The sequence below is a fragment of the Eubalaena glacialis genome, chromosome 13, assembly GCF_028564815.1.
Source record: "Eubalaena glacialis isolate mEubGla1 chromosome 13, mEubGla1.1.hap2.+ XY, whole genome shotgun sequence".
Classification (NCBI taxonomy): domain Eukaryota; kingdom Metazoa; phylum Chordata; class Mammalia; order Artiodactyla; family Balaenidae; genus Eubalaena; species Eubalaena glacialis.
The window spans coordinates 15,701,041-15,718,143 of NC_083728.1; the positions used below are offsets into that span (position 1 = coordinate 15,701,041).

Genomic DNA, 17,103 nt, shown 5'->3' on the forward strand with positions numbered 1-17,103 from the left:
CGGGGCCACGACTTACAGTTTTTGGCAAGTGTCTTCTTTCTGATTTTCTGCTGTTTTTCCTCCAGCAAATCACTTTCCCTTAGCTGAATTTCAGTTGCTTCATCTGTAAAATAGGAATAATAATACTTACTTCATAAGATGGTTAAATAAGAACAAGCTACCTTTTACTGAACACTTACTGTGAGCCCAGCCCAGGGGTCACAATTTTGAATTCCTTCCAGGCCAGGTGATTGATGTGGACGGAAATATTTGGAGTGGGAGTGGGGCTGCGGGGACCATAAGGCATGGTGGGGATTATGGAAACTGGGGGGAACGCTCCCCTCATGGGAAGAGAGCAGCTCTACTTAGCTTAGCTCATGGTTTTCAAAGTGTGGTCCCTTGAGCAGCGCCGTCAGCAGCCCCGGAAGCTGGTTAGATGCAGATACTTAGGTCCCACCCCTGTCCTAGTGATCAAAACTCTGAGGGTGGGATCTCAAGTGTGTGTTTGAACGACTGGCTAAGTGATTCTGATGCTCACTCAAGTTTGAGACCCACTGCTCTTGTTAAATTGCAGGACTGTGTAGCCAGATCATTCACTTTTTCCAACAATACTAGAAATATACTTTTATATGAAATTCCCCGCTGTTAAATCCTGGCAAATGTTTCAAAATTGTAAAATGTTGTGTGGGCTAAAAATACTTATATTCTAGCCAGATTTGAACCTGTGCTTTATGCTTTTCCTTTTAATCCTTAAAATAATCCTTTAAAAAACAGTATTCATGACACCAGTTTTGTTTTTTTTTTAAAAGAAGGTTCAACTTTTTATTTATTTATTTATTTAATTTTATTTTTGGCTGTGTTGGGTCTTCGTTTCTGTGCGAGGGCTTTCTCCAGTTGCGGTGAGCGGGGGCCACTCTTCATTGCGGTGCGCAGGCCTCTCACTGTCGCGGCCTCTCCCGTTGTGGAGCACAGGCTCCAGACACGCAGGCTCAGTAGTTGTGGCTCACGGGCTTAGTTGCTCCGCGGCATGTGGGATCTTCCCAGACCAGGGCTTGAACCCGTGTTCCCCGCATTGGCAGGCAGATTCTTAACCACTGCGCCACCAGGGAAGCCCCATGACACCAGTTTTAAGGAGGAAGACTATGTAGCTCCAAAAAGTGAGGTGCTGTGATATCACGTAGCCAGAAAGTGGACACCCAAGTCTTGGATATGAATGTACCTCTCACCGGGCACAGCGTCACAAAAAGATAAACATCTTCTGCCTGCCCCGGGTGCATTCCATCCATTTCACGAAGGGGCCTTAGATAACATGGAATCCAAGTTTCTCATTTTTCAGAGGGAAAAACTGAAGACTAGAAGCAGAGATATGACCTGGGGTCCCACAGTGTTGGGATCACTGGTCTTTATCCAGAATACAACCCCTGTGATGTTCCCGCCTTGTGATTTCTCTGAAGATGCCCCCAGGGGCCGGGAAGGTTTGAAACTAGAGACTCAGTCACTCATGAGCAGGGAGGTGGGAGGTGAAGGGAGGACAGGCCCCTCGGGGGCTCCTGGGTCTGGGGGCCTCTAACCTGGACCAGAGGGAGGAAGACATTGGGAGAGAAAGACAGACAGATGAGAGGGGAGGGGGGAGAAAAGAGGAGTCTCTGCCGTTAGGGGGGGGGGTCTCTGCTGCACCCTGGTCTCAGATGGACAGACTGAGGCAAGAAGGGGGCAGGACCAGAGGGCCTCCTGAGCTAGACTCCCAGTTGTGCCATCAGCTGGTTGTGGGTCCTGAGCAAGTCGCTTTACCTCTCTGAGCCTCTGCTTTCTCGCTGGCAAAATGGGATGAGAATCCCAGATGTTGTAGGGTTGACATGAGGCTAAATGAAATCATACATGTGAAATGTCTCAGGAGAGAGTAGACCCTCCACACACAGTGGCTTGATTTGTGAGTACCCCGCTCCCGATGCCCTTCTGTGCGGGGGCAGCTAGGTATTGAGAGCTCCTGCCCTTCTCAAGGGAAAGGGTGACTTTGTGCCAGGAAGGCAGCCCCTCCTGTCCCCTGCAGCTCATCACCCAGCTCTGTGCCCGTTTGACATTTGGCTGGGCTTGCTCCTGGGGCTTCTGGGCATTGAGCCAGCTCCCTTCTCCTTGACCCTGGAAGTGGAGCGCAGGGGGTGTGTGTGTGTGTGTGTGTGTGTGTGTTAGTGGAAGAATGCGTGTCTGTGTGTGGATGAGTGAGGGGGGTGGGGCTTGGTGCTACACGGTTGTAACTGGGAGTGAATGTATGGGAGTGAGTGAAGAGACTGGGGGTGTGTAAGCCCTCACACGTGCACTATAGTTTACAGCTTACAATGCAGCAGAGTGCACGTGCACAGACTCGGAAGCCAGATCCCTGGGTTCAAATCCTCTCTCTACAAGGTATGACTTTAGCCAAATTATTTCTTGTTATCTCAGGTTCCTCCTCTGTAACATGAGGAAGTACCAACAGTTTCTCTCCCCTCTTTTAGGATTTTTGAGGATTTGATGAGTTAATATGTGTCAAGTGCTTAGGATAATGCCTGACACATAGAAGAAGCTACGTTTTTTCTGCTGTCATTACTCACTATTATTCTCATTACAAGGACTTTGACTTTGCAGGGAGAAGGAATTTATGTCTGTTGCCTCCACTGCTTCCATAGCAACCCTGTGATGTGGGCAGCACAGATATCAGGTGACACCTGATGACACTGGGGCTCTGGGAGGTTTAAGTCCTCAGGCACAAAGTTAGGAAAAGACAGAGCTGGTACCCAAACTGAGGTCTAAAACTGCCAAAACCACAGCAGGAGAGAGCAGGAGGAGGGGGAATCTTGCAGGTGATCTTCCAAGCTCCCCTGAGGTCCACTCAGGCAGGCAGCTCTCCTGTTTCTGAAACCAGGTGAGGGGCGGTGGGAGGTCGTGCTGTGGTGATGTGTTCAGCTCCCTGCTCCCCCTCTGCCCACACCCCTTACTCCTTTTTCTACCCAGAAAACACGGTTGCTTCCCCAGAGGACACGCCTTCCTCCAGTTCAGCTTCAACCTGGACCTCAGTGCCAGGTAAACAGCAAGTGTCCATCCAGTTGAGAAGCTGTGGCAGCGGTTACAGGAAGGTGTCCTGCGTCACACCTGTCTTCTGAGTTAGGTAGGGGTAGGGGTGCAGGTGACATGTATTGATGCTGAGATGGGATGACACCTGCAGGAGCTGAAAAGAAGGACCTGAGCTAACATACTTCTGTTCACTTATCTGTCCTTTGATTGGCTCTCATCCACTCACTGACCGTCCATCACCTGCCATGCACTGCTCTAGGTGCTGGGATGCTCCCTGAGTCAACATATTGGACAAAATTCCAAAATTCTGGAATCACAATCTGTGTTTCCACGAGACCCACAGGCAGAGTCAAGTCTGAGAAGTGCTGTCACTGGGCATTTGGCCCCAGCAGGCAGAAGCAGGAAGCCTGGTTAGGTGGGGAGATTACGCAATAAACAGGACTGACCCCAGCTCCTCCCCTTCCTCACTCCCCTCCTTATTGCCTGTCCCACCCCTCAGCTGGGATATGAAAAGCTCTGTCAGCCCCCAGCTTTCCTCAGAAGCCCTCCTGCGAGGCCCCGAACATGAGACGGCTCTGCCTCTCCGTCACCCTTCTCGTCCTCCTGGTCACCCTGGTGGCCAGCACCCTGGGGGGTAAACACAAGAGCCATGCCAAAGGTAAGTCCCAGCTCACCTCACCTCTGCAGGCTGGGGGGGATGAGGGGAGTCCATGGAAGGAGCTGGGGAGCAGGGGTGGGGTGGGTGCTGACAGCCCTCTCTGGATTTCTCCTGGGAAGTTGGGCAGTTTTAACTCCAGGGACATTTCATGACTCTCAATAGGAAAAAAATTAAAAGTCAAAAATTTTAAATATATATCCCGCTGACCTCTACCAGATCAGGAATCCCATCTCTGACACCCTCTATTCCTGGTCAGTGCCGTGTCCCTGAACTTCACTGTAGTGTAATAAAAAGGTCAATATTTGATCCTTGTCCTGGTTCCTGGAACAAACCTCCTGAAACTCCTGGAATTTACTGTCTTTTTTATGGTAATGAGGTGAGTAAAGGAATGGGACCTGAGAGACCTTCAGAGTGGGGCTGGTCTCCAGAAAAACCCAATCATGTGTTTAGAGGCTAGAACTTTCATCACCCCACATCCCAGCACCTCTGGGGTGAGGGGAGGGTATTGAGATGGAGATCAATCACCAATGGCCAATGATTCAATCAATATGTCTATTTATTGACACTTCAATAAAAATCCATAAATATTGGGGTTCAGAGAGCTTTCGGGGTGGTGAACAGATGGAGGTGCTGTGAGGGTGGTGTGCTCCACTAGGGCACGGAGCCTCTGCACACCTCTCCTCCCCCTTTGCCCTACGCATCTCCTCCATTTCGCTGTCCCTGAGTTTTATCCTTTATAATAACATGAGAACGGTAAGTAAAGTGTTTTCCTGATTTCGGTCACCGCTTCTATTGGTTATTGAACATGGAGGTGGGGTCATGGAACCTATGATTTTTTAGCCAGTGGGTTACAAGTGTAACTCAGGATCACATGGCTGGCGTTTGAAGCAAGGACAGTCTTGAGCCCTCAACCTGTGGGATATGCACTAACTCCACGGATTTAGTGTCAGAAGTGAATTGACTTGTGGGATGCCCAGTGGATGTTTGGGGAATTGGTAAATGTTGGTAGAGACACCACATATTTTGTGTCAGGGAAAAACCCAGACTCACTCTTCCCTGTGATTCGGGGGCTCAGGTGAGACTCAGAGATAGGGGAGTAATGAACATGGGACACTGCACCCAGAAACTCTTACCAGTTATCTGTATTTTCAGAATTCCTGGCAGAATCAGGTAGTTTATCAAATGGGTTGTGGCATGATGGTAGCTTGTCCTGACCCTACGACCCACATGCCATGTGTCCTGGGGCAAGTCATCTGCAGTTTCCTCACTGAACAGGGGAACCATGTTACATGGGTTCTTTGAACAGCTTACCAGTCATGAATTTAAAGAGTTTAATCACACTTCATGGCCAATTTTGTCCGTTTTCCACCAAGGTGTGTTAATCTGAAAAAATTTCTCTACCCACCTCCTTTGGGCAAGAAAAAATATTTAGGTGTCAAATAATGATTATTCCTTTAGTATTAAAATTAATCAGAAAGTTGTGGGACCACTGAGCTGAGCAACTGCAGGGAAAGCAAGAAACACAGCGCTTGTGTGAGTTGGCTCCTGGGACCAAGGCTGATACAATCTTCGTAAAGGCTCAAGGCCCTTTCCCTTGCCCCGCCAACCTTTTAAAAAAATATTTATTTATTTGGCTGTACCAGGTCTTAGTTGTGGCATGCAGGATCTTTTGGTTGCAGCATGCGGGCATGCAGAATCTTTAGTTGTGGCATTTGAACTCTTAGTTGCAGCATGTGGGATCTAGTTCCCTGACCAGGGATTGAACCAGGACCCCTGCATTGGGATCACAGAGTCTTAACCACTGGACCACCAAGGAAGTCCCTCCTTTGTCCCCTTTTGACTATTATTTTATTATCCTTTTAAGATACAGAATGTTAAAGGTAGATTGATAATTATGTAGACCTGCCCCATCATCAAGTAGACTTTGCACTAACAGGAATTCAGTTATATCCATTCTATTCAGTGACTGTGAGCTTGGCGTGAGCATGAAATGGGAGATTTATTCCCTTGCCATATATTTATTAAGTCCCTACAAAGCATGGTTCTTGGTGTGGGGAAAGAACTGTAGACAAAATATGGCAAAAAAAAAAAAAAAAAAAAAGGCAAAATACCTTGCCTTCTAGGAGGGAGACAGACAATAGCAAAAGGGGGAAATACTATGCTAGGTTATGAGTGTTTTGAGGGTAGAGAGTGATGGGGATAAAGGAGGCTGTGTTCTTTCTGTAGACTGATCAGCGAAACCGTCTGTGATGAGGAGGCACTGGAGCAGAGGCTGCAGCAAGAACGTGCCTGGTGTGTTTGAGCAGCAGCCAGGACCAGGGTGGCTGGAGCTGAGTGGGTGGGGGTGGGGGGGACGTGGAAGGAGATGAGGCAGAGAGGCCGTGGGGGCAAGTAGGACTTTATAAGAATCAGAATTTGACTCAGAGAGATGGGGAGTCACTGAGAGATTTGTCGTGGGAGCAATGAGGTAGGACTCAAGTTGTAACAGGATCCCCGCGGCTGCAGTGTGCAGAATGGCCTCTAGGGGGCGAAGGGCAGAGACAGAGAGGCCCAGGGAGCAGGCTGCTGCAGTGGTCCTGCCGAGCAATGATAGAACGTGTACCTATGTTGTACCTTGGGTCGATGCCAGTTCTTTTGAATAACATGAATGTCTTGCTGTGTTTAGGTTTCTATGGAGGCTTCATTACCTAGTCATGATGCATTAAATCATTAGCCATTGGTGACTATTCAACCTCCAGCTCCTCTCCAATCCCTGAGGTTTGGGGTTGGGGGACGGTGGATGGAAGGCCTTGGAGGAGAGTAGGAATGAAAGTTGCAAACTTCCTGTCAGGCAGTGGTTTCCCCTGGCAACCAGAGCCCATTCTGGGGTTACTAGGGTCTTCCCAAAAGTCACCTACTTCACATAACAAAAGACACCATTATTGCTCTCAGCATTTAAGAAATACCAAGGTTCTTAGGAACTCCGTGCCAGGAAAATGACAAAGAACAAATGTATATATTTCTTATTATAAATCACAATATCAATATAGTGTCAATATTCAATTTATACAGTCCCCATGAGGTAACAAAAGTGAACACACTGGTATGTTTTCTTCATGCCTTTCTCCATTACAGCCTGATGTCTTCACATTTTTATTAATGGTGGAAACCTTTTACCATACACATAAGTGCAGAGAATAGTATTATAAAACCCAGGTACCAGCTCCAGTAATTATTGATATATGGTGAATATTTTTTTACCTGTGCCCTCCTTTTTTTTGGTAGAGGTTTTTTTTTTTTCTTCCAACTTTATTGAGATATAATTGACATGGGTAGAGTTTTTTTGTTTGTTTGTTTTTGGCTGGTTTGGGTCTTTGTTGCTGCACGTGGGCTTTCTCTAGTTGCAGTGAGCGGGGGGGTGGGGGGGGGCTACTCTTCGTTGCGGTGCGTGGGCTTCTCATTGCGGTGGCTTCTCTTGTTGCAGAGCACGGGCTCTAGGCGCACAGGCTGCAGTAGCTGTGGCTCGCGGGCTCTAGAGCGCAGGCTCAGTAGTTGTGGCACACGGGCTTAGTTGCTCCGCGGCAGGTGGGATCTTCCCAGACCAGGGCTCGAACCCGTGTCCCCTGCATTGGCAGGCGGACTCTTAACCACTGCACCACGAGGGAAGCCCCAACATGGGTAGTTTTTTGAAGCTAATCAAAGGCATCATACCAATTAATCTTAAATACTTCAAGCAGGAGATATAAACTTTTACATGATTACCATATCGTGGTCACGCCTAGCAACATTAATAATAATGTCCCAGAAAGCAGGTTGTCAATGACCTTTTCAATTTGACCAGCCCCCAGAACCCTAACATTCTCTATCGAAAACTGGTGGTTTCAGTGGTTGACCTTGTAGACCGAGCTGTGATGACCACCCTCATAACTGACCCATAGCCCCTCCCATCCCAGCAGGTTCTCGGCCTGCCTTCTGCCTGGAGCCTCATTACACGGGTCCCTGCAGGGCCCGGAAGATCAGGTACTTCTACAACGCCAAGTCTGGGCACTGCGAGATCTTTATATATGGAGGCTGCCGTGGGAAGAAGAACAACTTCCTGACAGCAGAGGATTGCATGAAGACCTGCGGTGGTCATGCGGGGATCCGGGGGTAAGAAAGGGGGCAGGGCGGGGTGGGAGGGGAAGGGCTGGGGAAAGAGATGGTGCTCAGGGGGCCACACACCATTCACACCTGCACAGTGTCTTTCCTCCTCGCTGCCACCCAGGAGAAGTGGCTGCAGAGTCCTGTGAAACCACACACTGAGCACGTCCTCCACGGGCCAGCTTGGCAGAAGGTCACCCCTAGAAGCCCCGTCATGAGAATCTGAGCCTCCTCACACACTCCCCTTTTCTCAGATGGGAACACTGAGTCAGCCACCCTACAGAGCAGGTCTGCAGAGCTCCTGAACTCCCCACCTAGGCTTGGAAACTCACTTCCTTCTTGTTGGTCATTCCGGTTCTGGAGCGGACTTTGGCTGCATATTTCTGGGAAAGTCTAGGATCTGTCAAGGTCAGCGGTGTCCAGGTCTGGGGCTTCAGAGATGTCAATCAGCAAGTTCCTTTCTTTTTGCAGAGGACCTGCGAACTGTGCTCCCCCGAAACTCTGAAGTCCAAGGAGGACGCACACGGGGCTGGGCTGTGGCTGCTTCTGAAACAGTTCAGTCTCCTCTGAGTCCTTCTCAACCCTACCCTCCTCAGCAGAACCCTGCCTCTTTCCTTCCCCCCATGGGTCTACTTGCTTTAGCTCTGTCTCGTCCAGTCGGCTCTAAGCACCGTGAGAACAAGTCTTCCCTTGATCCCTAGCACTTAGCACAGTTCCTGGCACGAAGGAGACCATCCATAATTATTTGAGGAAGGAAGGAATGAATGCAGATGCACATTCCTCACAGTGGGAGAGATCTTTTCAATAAAGAAGCCCCTTTCCCTCACAGTGATGTTGCACATTTTCCTTTCTATGGCTTCAAACTGTCTGTCTTATATTCCAATAAATTCATATTCAAATTAAACTAAGTGGAGTGGATTCTGTGGTTTGCAACTAAGAACCTGAACCAATAGGGTCCATGGAAATGGTGGTCCTTCTCACTATTCTGCAGAGCAGTTGTCACCTCCCCTTTTCCTGTCCTCAGACTGGGCCCTACCAGGTATAGGAAGCAAACCCATTACAGCACCGTCTACCTCTTAATGGCCACCCCAAGCTACACAAAAACCCGTGGGACAGACACCTCAACATGAAAGCTTTCGTTCCTTACTTCTTGGGCCAGGTCAAATTTGGGTGCATGTTGTTCTCCTGGACTCTCAGAAGGAGAAAAGAAGAAGCATGTGGCTTAATTGTCCATTTTTCTGAGGAATCCCCTTGCCTGAGGTCACATGTGGAGAGGGGGCTTCTTACTTCAGTTAAGGAAGGGCAACTACCCTTTTTGTGCGCCAGGCTCTGTGTTAGCATTTTGCCTGCATTCTTCGATTAATCATCCTAAGAATCCTTCAAGGGAGGAAACGGCGACATAGCAATGTCACTTAACTGCTGTATGAGTTTCCTAACACAGGAGGTCCAAGCTCTCCCAGGTAGAGTGACTTTGACAATGTTTTCATGCTCCTGCCTCTGGGAAGATGTGGGATGGAGGCACCTTTGGAGAACAGAGAGTATCTGGTTCACTACAGATGAGGAAATTGAGTCACGGGGACCACAAAAAGTGTAGTATTTAAATAAACAAGGATACAGATTAGTGCTGGTTCTGTTACTCACTTCTTTGTAGTCTTGGGCAAATTTCTCAACATCTCTGAGCTTTACATTCTTTAATTTTAAAATAAGGATAATGCTTGTACTTGCTAATGTCTCTAGCCAGAGACCACTAAAATCACTCCTGTTCCTAGTTGAACCAGTTGGGTTTATTACTCACTGCAGCAAGGAAGAGCAATCACCTTGGAAAACAATATGGTATCTTATTAAGAGAATGTTAGAAAGAACTTACAGGACGTGGGCTTGTGTTGGGTGATTTTGGGGAGGGTTTCAGGAAGCTGGCTTTCCTCTGGATGAATGCTGTCAGGAAGTGGGGCAGTTCTCCGAATGGGTGTCTTTATCTTAACTGTAAGAAGGGAAGACTAGATAGAAGTTAGAGCTGTATTTGGTAAAGCAGCATCAGTTACTCATATGAGGCAGAATAGGGGGATGCTTGGTCATTTGGGTGGCTTGTATAATTTAGCTGGTTTTGTCTGTGTTTAAACATGATTACAGAGTGTCCTATTTTTGTCATGATATATCATGGTCCCAGAATGGCCTTGTTTGATGTTGATGTCTTGTGAAATGTTTACATTCATCAGGAGAACTTAAGGCCAGTGATGGTGCCAGGTCAGCCCCCGAATCAGAGGTTGCTTTTCTCCTTCTCTATCAATCTCAGAGAACTATGATGAGAATTAAGAGGATGTGATATTTGTAAAATGCCTTGCACAAGTGTTGAGACTAAGCCCTCAATGAATGACTGTTCTGATAACAATAAAAGTAGTAAATAAGTTGCAAATTGTAACAAATAATTTATTTAATATATTAATAATTATTATTTTATAACAGTGTAATGGAAAAGGACTTATTACTAATCAGAGGAATTTGACTTCACTAGGTGTGGATGTTGCTGTGTGATCTTGGGAAAGTCCCTTCACCTCTCTGAGCCACAGTTTCTTTCTTTGAAAAATAGGATGCTAGTATCTGCCTTAAGAAAAACACGGGTATTTTGGGAACTACATTGATTATGGTGCTGAAGTTCTTTGAACACTTCTGACCAACCCACTTTTTTTCTTTTAATTTAAGTATAATTGATTTACAATGTTGTGCCAGTCTCTGCTGTGCAGCAAAGTGACTCAGTTATACACACGTAGACATTCTTTTTTTATATTCTTTTCCATTATGGTTTATCACAGGATATAATATAGTTCCCTGTGCTATACAGTAGGACCTTGTTGTTTATCCATTCTAAATTTAATAGTTTGCATCTACCAACCCCAAACTCCCAGTCTATCCCTCTCCTTCCCCGCCTACCCCTTGGCAACTACAAGTCTGTTCTCTCTCTGAGTCTGTTTCTGTTTTGTAGATAAGTTCATTTGTGTCATATTTTAGATTCCACATATAAGTGATATCATAGGGTATTTGTCTTTCTCTTTCTGACTTACTTCACTTAGTACGATAATCTCTAGGTCCATCCATGTTGTTGCAAATGCCATTATTTCATTCTTTTTATGGCTGAGTAATATTCCATTGTATATATGTACCACATCTTCTTTATCCATTCATCTGTCAATGGACATTTAGGTTGTTTCCATGTTTTGGCTATTGTGAACAGTGCTGCTATGAACATAGGTGCGCATGTATTTTTTTTTTTTTTTTGTCTTTTTGGCTATAGTCTTTTCTTTTTTTTGATAAATTTATTTATTTTTGGCTGTGTTGGGTCTTCGTTGCTGCACGCGGGCTTTCTTTAGTTTCAGGGAGCAGGGGCTACTCTTCATTGTGACGTGCAGGCTTCTCATTGCGGGGGCTTCTCTTATTGCGGAGCACGGACTCTAGGCGTGTGGGCTTCAGTAGTTGTGGCTCGCGGGCTCTAGAGCGCAGGCTCAGTAGTTGTGGCGCACAGGCTTAGTTGCTCCATGGCACGTGGGATCTTCCCGGACCAGGGATTGAACCCGTGTCCCCTGCATTGGCAGGCGGATTCTTAACCGCTGCACCACCAGGAAAGTCCCTGCATGTATTTTTTGAATTACAGTTTATCTGGGTATATTCCCAGGAGTGGGATCGCTGGGTCATATGGTAATTCTATTTTTAGTTTTTTAAGGAACCTCCATACTATTTTCCGTAGTGGCTGCACCAACTTACATTCCCACCAACAGTGTAGGGGGGTTCCCTTTTCTCCACACCCTCTCCAGCATTTGTTATTTGTAGACTTTTTAATGAAGGCCATTCTGACCTGTGTGAGGTGGTACCTCATTGTAGTTTTGATTTGCATTTACAAAGATGCAAGCCTTTGTTTGTTGCATCATTTGCAAATATTTTCTCCCACTCTGTATGTTGTCTTTTCGGTTTTTTGGTTTTTTTTTATGGTTTCCTTTGCTGTGCAAAAACTTGTAAGTTTGGTCAGGTCCCATTTGTTTATTTTTGTTTTTATTTCTAGTGCCTTGGGAGACTGACCTAAGAAAACGTTTGTACGATTTATGTCAGAGAATGTTTTGCTTATGCTCTCTTCTAGGAGTTTTATGGTATCATGTCTTATGTTTAAGTCTTTAAGCCATTTTGAGTTTATTTTTGTGCATGCAGACCAACCCACATTTTTTTTTTAACATCTTCATTGGAGTATAATTGCTTTACAATGCTGTGTTAGTTTCTGCTGTATAACAAAGTGAATCAGCTATATGTATACATATATCCCCATATCCCCTCCCTCTTGCGTCTCCCTCCCACCCTCCCTATCCCACCCCTCTGGGACGAAGTGAGAGAGTGGCATGGACATATATACACTACCAAATGTAAAATAGGTAGGTAGTGGGAAGAAGCTGCATAGCACAGGGAGATCAGCTCAGTGCTTTGTGACCAACCCATTTTTAAAAGCACATGGAGTATTGGTTTCCTTCGTTCCCGGCTGCTTTTAGATTTTTCTTTTTTTTTGGATGCAGACCATTTTTAAAGTCTTTATTGAATTTGTTACAGTATTGCTTCTGTTTTATGTTTTGGTTTTTCGGCCCCGAGGCATGTGGGATGTTAGCTTCCCAACCAGGGATCAAACCCACACCCCCTGCATTGGAAGGCAAAGTCTTAACCATTGGACCACCAGGGAAGCCCCCCTGGCTGCTTTTAAAGTGTGCTGTCCACTGCATTAAAAAAAAAGAACAAATAGAATTTGGGGGGATGTCACCTTTCATAAGCCCCCTCAGGAAATTCCTCAGTGCCCAAGGAGTGTCACTGTTTCCTGAAATGGTCCCTTTCTTCCTCAGAGGTCACTTAAAGCCCTTTTGCTTCAGTGATAGGTCTCACCCAGTTCCAGTTCCTTGCCCACCTCATCCCACCCTTTATTTGACGCTCTGGTGTCTCAGAAATGTAGGTGGGATTGGGGGCTTCTGCTGATTCTCTTTGGGATCAGGTCACTTGTTCTTCAGCCATTAGGAACCACACTTTAAGGAAGGCCCTGCCTGCCCCCTGGAGGCAGCATGAGGAAGTGCGACCTCCACCTGAAGCTGCGCACACCCCCTTCCCTGTGAGGCAGGAATATTGAAGTCTTTGGGTAACTGCCTTTAAAAACTGTTGTTGTTGTGTGTACACAATGTGGGTTTATAAATCATAGGTTAACATGAATAATTAATTTATAATATTTATTCAGCTACTGAAGTACACAAAGCTGACTCAGTCTCTTCTCTCCTGTAGTCCATTTTCCAGCAAGAAATTCTGAGATAATGTACAAATAAGAAATGTGGTCATGGGACTTCCCTGGTGGCGCAGTGGTTAAGAATCCGCCTGCCACTAGAAAAATGTTACAGATGAACCGGTTTGCAGGGCAGAAGTTGAGACACAGATGTAGAGAACAAACGTATGGACACCAAGGGGGGAAGTGGCGGGGAGGGGGTGGTGGTGGGATGAACTGGGAGATTGGGATTGACATGTATACACTAATATGTGTGAAATGGATAACTAATAAGAACCTGCTGTATAAAAAATAAAATAAAATTCAAAAATTTAACAACAACAAAAAAGAATCCGCCTGCCAATGCAGGGGACACGGGTTTGAGCCCTGCTCTGGGAACTAAGATCCCACATGCTGCGGAGCAACTAAGCCCATGGGCCACAACTACTGAGCCCGCGCGCCTAGAGCTCGTGCTCCACAACAAGAGAAGCCACCGCAATGAGAAGCCCGCACACCGCAACGAAGTGTAGCCCCCGCTTGCCACAACTAGAGAAAGCCCGTGTGCAGCAAAGAAGACCCAACCCAGCCAAAAATAAATTAATTAATTAATTTTAAAAAAAGAAAGAAATGTGATCACTTTATTGAGAAGGAAGCACAGGGTGTGAAGGGAGGGTTAGCAGAGGACTGGACAAGTGTGGAGGTGGTGGGAGTTGGATGAAGGGACGCCCTGAGGAAGTGAACTTTCAGCTGAGGCCTGAGGGATGAGCAAGAGGCCCTGAGAGGAAGGTGGGGAAAGTGTTCTCAGCAAATGGAAAAGCAAGAGATGAATGAGGAGGAAGAGAAGGTGTGTGAGAATGAGTGGGAGGATGGGACGAGATGGTACTGGGTATAAACATGGGGACCAGACCTGAGGAGCCTTGTGAGACGAGCTAAGAGTTTGGGGCTTTATCCGAAGCCAGAGGAAGGACCTGGACAGCTTAGGAGACCCTGGTGGAGGATGGAGAGGGGGGGTGGGGCCGAGGCAGTGGGTTCGTGACAAGTGTCCAGAGGGCACACGAGAGTGTCCTGGACTCAGCAGAGAGCAGAGGCTGCAGAGGAGACAGTGAGGAGGAACAACCAACAGGCTTTGCTACGAGATTGTTCCTGGGGGTGAGGAAAGGGAAGAAGCACGGACAGCAGGCAACTTCCTGGGAGAAGGGAGGCGAAGCAAGTCCTTGCGGGAAGGGCAAAGAGTTCAGTCTGGTCAATGTTGAGTCCATGGCGCCAGTAAAACACTTAGGCAAAAACTTTCTCCTCCATCCGTGTGCCCCGCCCCATCCCCTTGGCTTCAGAAAATCCACATTCTTGTAAAAGAGATCAAGTCAGCAGGGGAGCCCAAGAGTGCTGGGGAGGGGTGAGGCCGGGCAGTTTCCTGGCTTGGGGAGCTGGCTAGGTGCCAGAAGAAATCCGTGGGCAGCAGTGTCCAAAGCTGAAGTTCCAGTAAGCAGCTGGGTCCACAGGCTAAAACCGGCTGCTCATCAAAGGGTCCTCTGCTGCCCTAGACTGAGTTCCAGGAGCCGCCCTGGGCTGCGCCCCTACCTGGCTCCTGCGTCATGGCTGTTGACTGTTCCCTGTGCCGAGTAAACAGCCCTGGCCCCTCTCAACCAAGACCTGTCTCCAGTCCCCAGGCTGAACATGGGAAGTGGGGAGGCATTCTCAGCCTCTTTCCCCTGGGACCCATCTGTGGGGACAGTGGCTGGATGTGTTTCTGTCACCAGCTCCTACTCACCTGTCATCCCAGTGGTCACTGCCCCCGACCCCTTCTGCCCTCCAGCAGCAGAGACCTCCTGGAGCTTACAGACCTTAGATTTTTGGGTTTTGTCTGTTTGTTTGTAATCTTTATTTATTTATTTATTTTGGCTGAGCCGGGTCTTAGTTGCAGCATTCAAACTCTTAGTTGCGGCATGCGGGATTTAGTGCCCCGACCAGGGATCCCTGCATGGGGAGCGTGGAGTCTTACCCACTGGACCACCAGGGAAGTCCCCAGACCTCAGATTTTTGGGTCAGAAAGGAAGCTGGAAGGCACGTCTTGCTGGGTAACTGTGTTTTGGCATTTACCAGCCTGCATGGTAAAGCTTGGTGTATACTCAGCAGTCTCCTTACTAACAGGAGACACCATTTTTGGACCACTCACACATCTTTTTTCTTTTTTTTTTTAATATTTATTTATTTATTTAGTTGAGCCGGGTCTTAGTTGCAGCAGGCGGGCTCCTTAGTTGTGGCTCGCCAGCTCCTTAGTTATGGCATATGAATTCTTAGTTGTGGCATGAGTGTGGGATCCAGTTCCCTGACCAAGGATTGAACCCGGGCCCCCTGCATTGGGAGCTCAGAGTCTTAACCGCTGCGCCACCCAGGGAAATCCACCACTCACCGATCTTTGGAGGTGACAACGTGGCAGCTCAGAACAAGGAAGTGATTCATTCAAGGACCCTCAGCTGGGAGGTGGTGGAGGTGGGAGACAAACCCAGAGCCTTCACCCCAAGGCCAGTGTCGAGGGCTCCTTTCGTTACTTTCTCTACACCAACTGTGCACCCTAGATGTGTCACGAAGAAGACACCTGGGCAGTATATATGATGGAAGGGAAAAAACAAGGGCTTGGTGGGATAGAGACCTGGGATCAAACCTTTTCTCTACAGCTTCAAATGGGACTTGTGTAGGACCTTCCCACGGGACCTCTCAGTCTTGGAATGGGAACCCCGGAGTCCTGGATCTAGCCTTTGGCCTCCTGCTGCCCTGCCCACGGGCCCCAGGAGGGAGGTGGGGAAGGAGGAGTGGACAAGGGTCCAGCTGCAGCTGGTGGAGCTGCACCCGGCCAGGAAGCAGCTTAGGTTCCTGGTTCCCACTGGGGCCAGGGTGACACCTGATCCCCGGGGACTGGGAAATGGCAAAGGTGGCAGCCAGCCGGCCTGCCTTGTCCGCTGAGCCCTGTACTCCAGCTGACTCAGACCCGCCCCCCCCAGGCTACTCCCCTGCCCCCTACCCCCGAGGCACACCGTTAAAACCTCCACGTGGGCAGCCCCTCACTCCTGCGCCCGCTGCAAGCAAGCACTATGCCTACGTGCAGCCCCGGTCCCCTCGCTGCTGGCCTCCTCCTTGACCTGCTGCTGAGCCTCCCCACCAGGTCCCAGGGGAGAGGCCTGGCACAGTATGACAAAGGCTTAGTTCTGGGAACAGAGAACCGAGCATCCCCAGGGCCAGAGTGGGGAGACCCGTGGTGAATAAAGTTTGGGGGTCTCTGGTGCCTAAAAGTGATGACCCTTGGAGCTTCAGGTGTGGGGTACAACGTGCTGGAGGTGGGGAGACCACTGAAGGCTGACATTTGAGGGGAAGCTCTGTGCTAAGCATTGAGACTCAGTGGCCAGAGAGGGGACCTCCTGCTTAAACATCAGAAGCTCCTAGATGCTCAGCTGTGCGGGGTCACCTAAGGATTGAGGGCTCTGAGGCCAAGGGCTAGGTCACTCCTGTGTGGGGTGCAGGGACCCCATGTCTGGAGGCGGGGCTCTCTGAAGGCCCGTAGGGGGCGCCAGGGCCAGAGATGGAGAATCCCTCAGAGGGAGCGGGGTACTCACAAAACTAGCCACTCTGTGTGGAGGGTCTACTCTCTCCTGAGACATTTCACATGTATGATTTCATTTAGCCTCATGTCAACCCTACAACATCTGGGATTCTCATCCCATTTAGCCAATGAGAAAGCAGAGGCTCAGAGAGGTGAAGCGACTTGCTCAGGACCCACAACCAGCAGATGGCACAACTGGGATTCTAGCTCAGGAGGCCCTCTGGTCCTGCCCCTCTTCCTGCCTCAGTCTGTCCATCTGAGACCAGGGAGCAGCAGAGACCCCCCCTAACGGCAGAGACTCCTCTTTTCTCCCCCCTCCCCTCTCGTCTGTCTGTCTTTCTCTCCCAATGTCCTCCTCTCCTGGTCCTCCTCCCTCTGGTCCAGGTTAGAGGCCCCCAGACCCAGGAGCCCCCGAGGGGCCTGTCCTCCCTC

The 17,103-nt window shown here is 48.4% G+C and overlaps 1 protein-coding gene across 1 annotated transcript; it reads left to right on the plus strand.

The window, feature by feature from the left end:
• The first annotated feature begins 3,591 nt into the window (after positions 1 to 3,591).
• LOC133104133 (spleen trypsin inhibitor I-like) lies at positions 3,592 to 16,037 on the plus strand. The gene is made up of 3 exons (XM_061209808.1): positions 3,592 to 3,685; positions 7,621 to 7,813; positions 15,866 to 16,037. The coding sequence occupies exons 1-3, from the start codon at positions 3,592 to 3,594 to the stop codon at positions 16,035 to 16,037; spliced, it is 459 nt and encodes a 152-aa protein (XP_061065791.1).
• Positions 16,038 to 17,103: the final 1,066 nt, after the last annotated feature.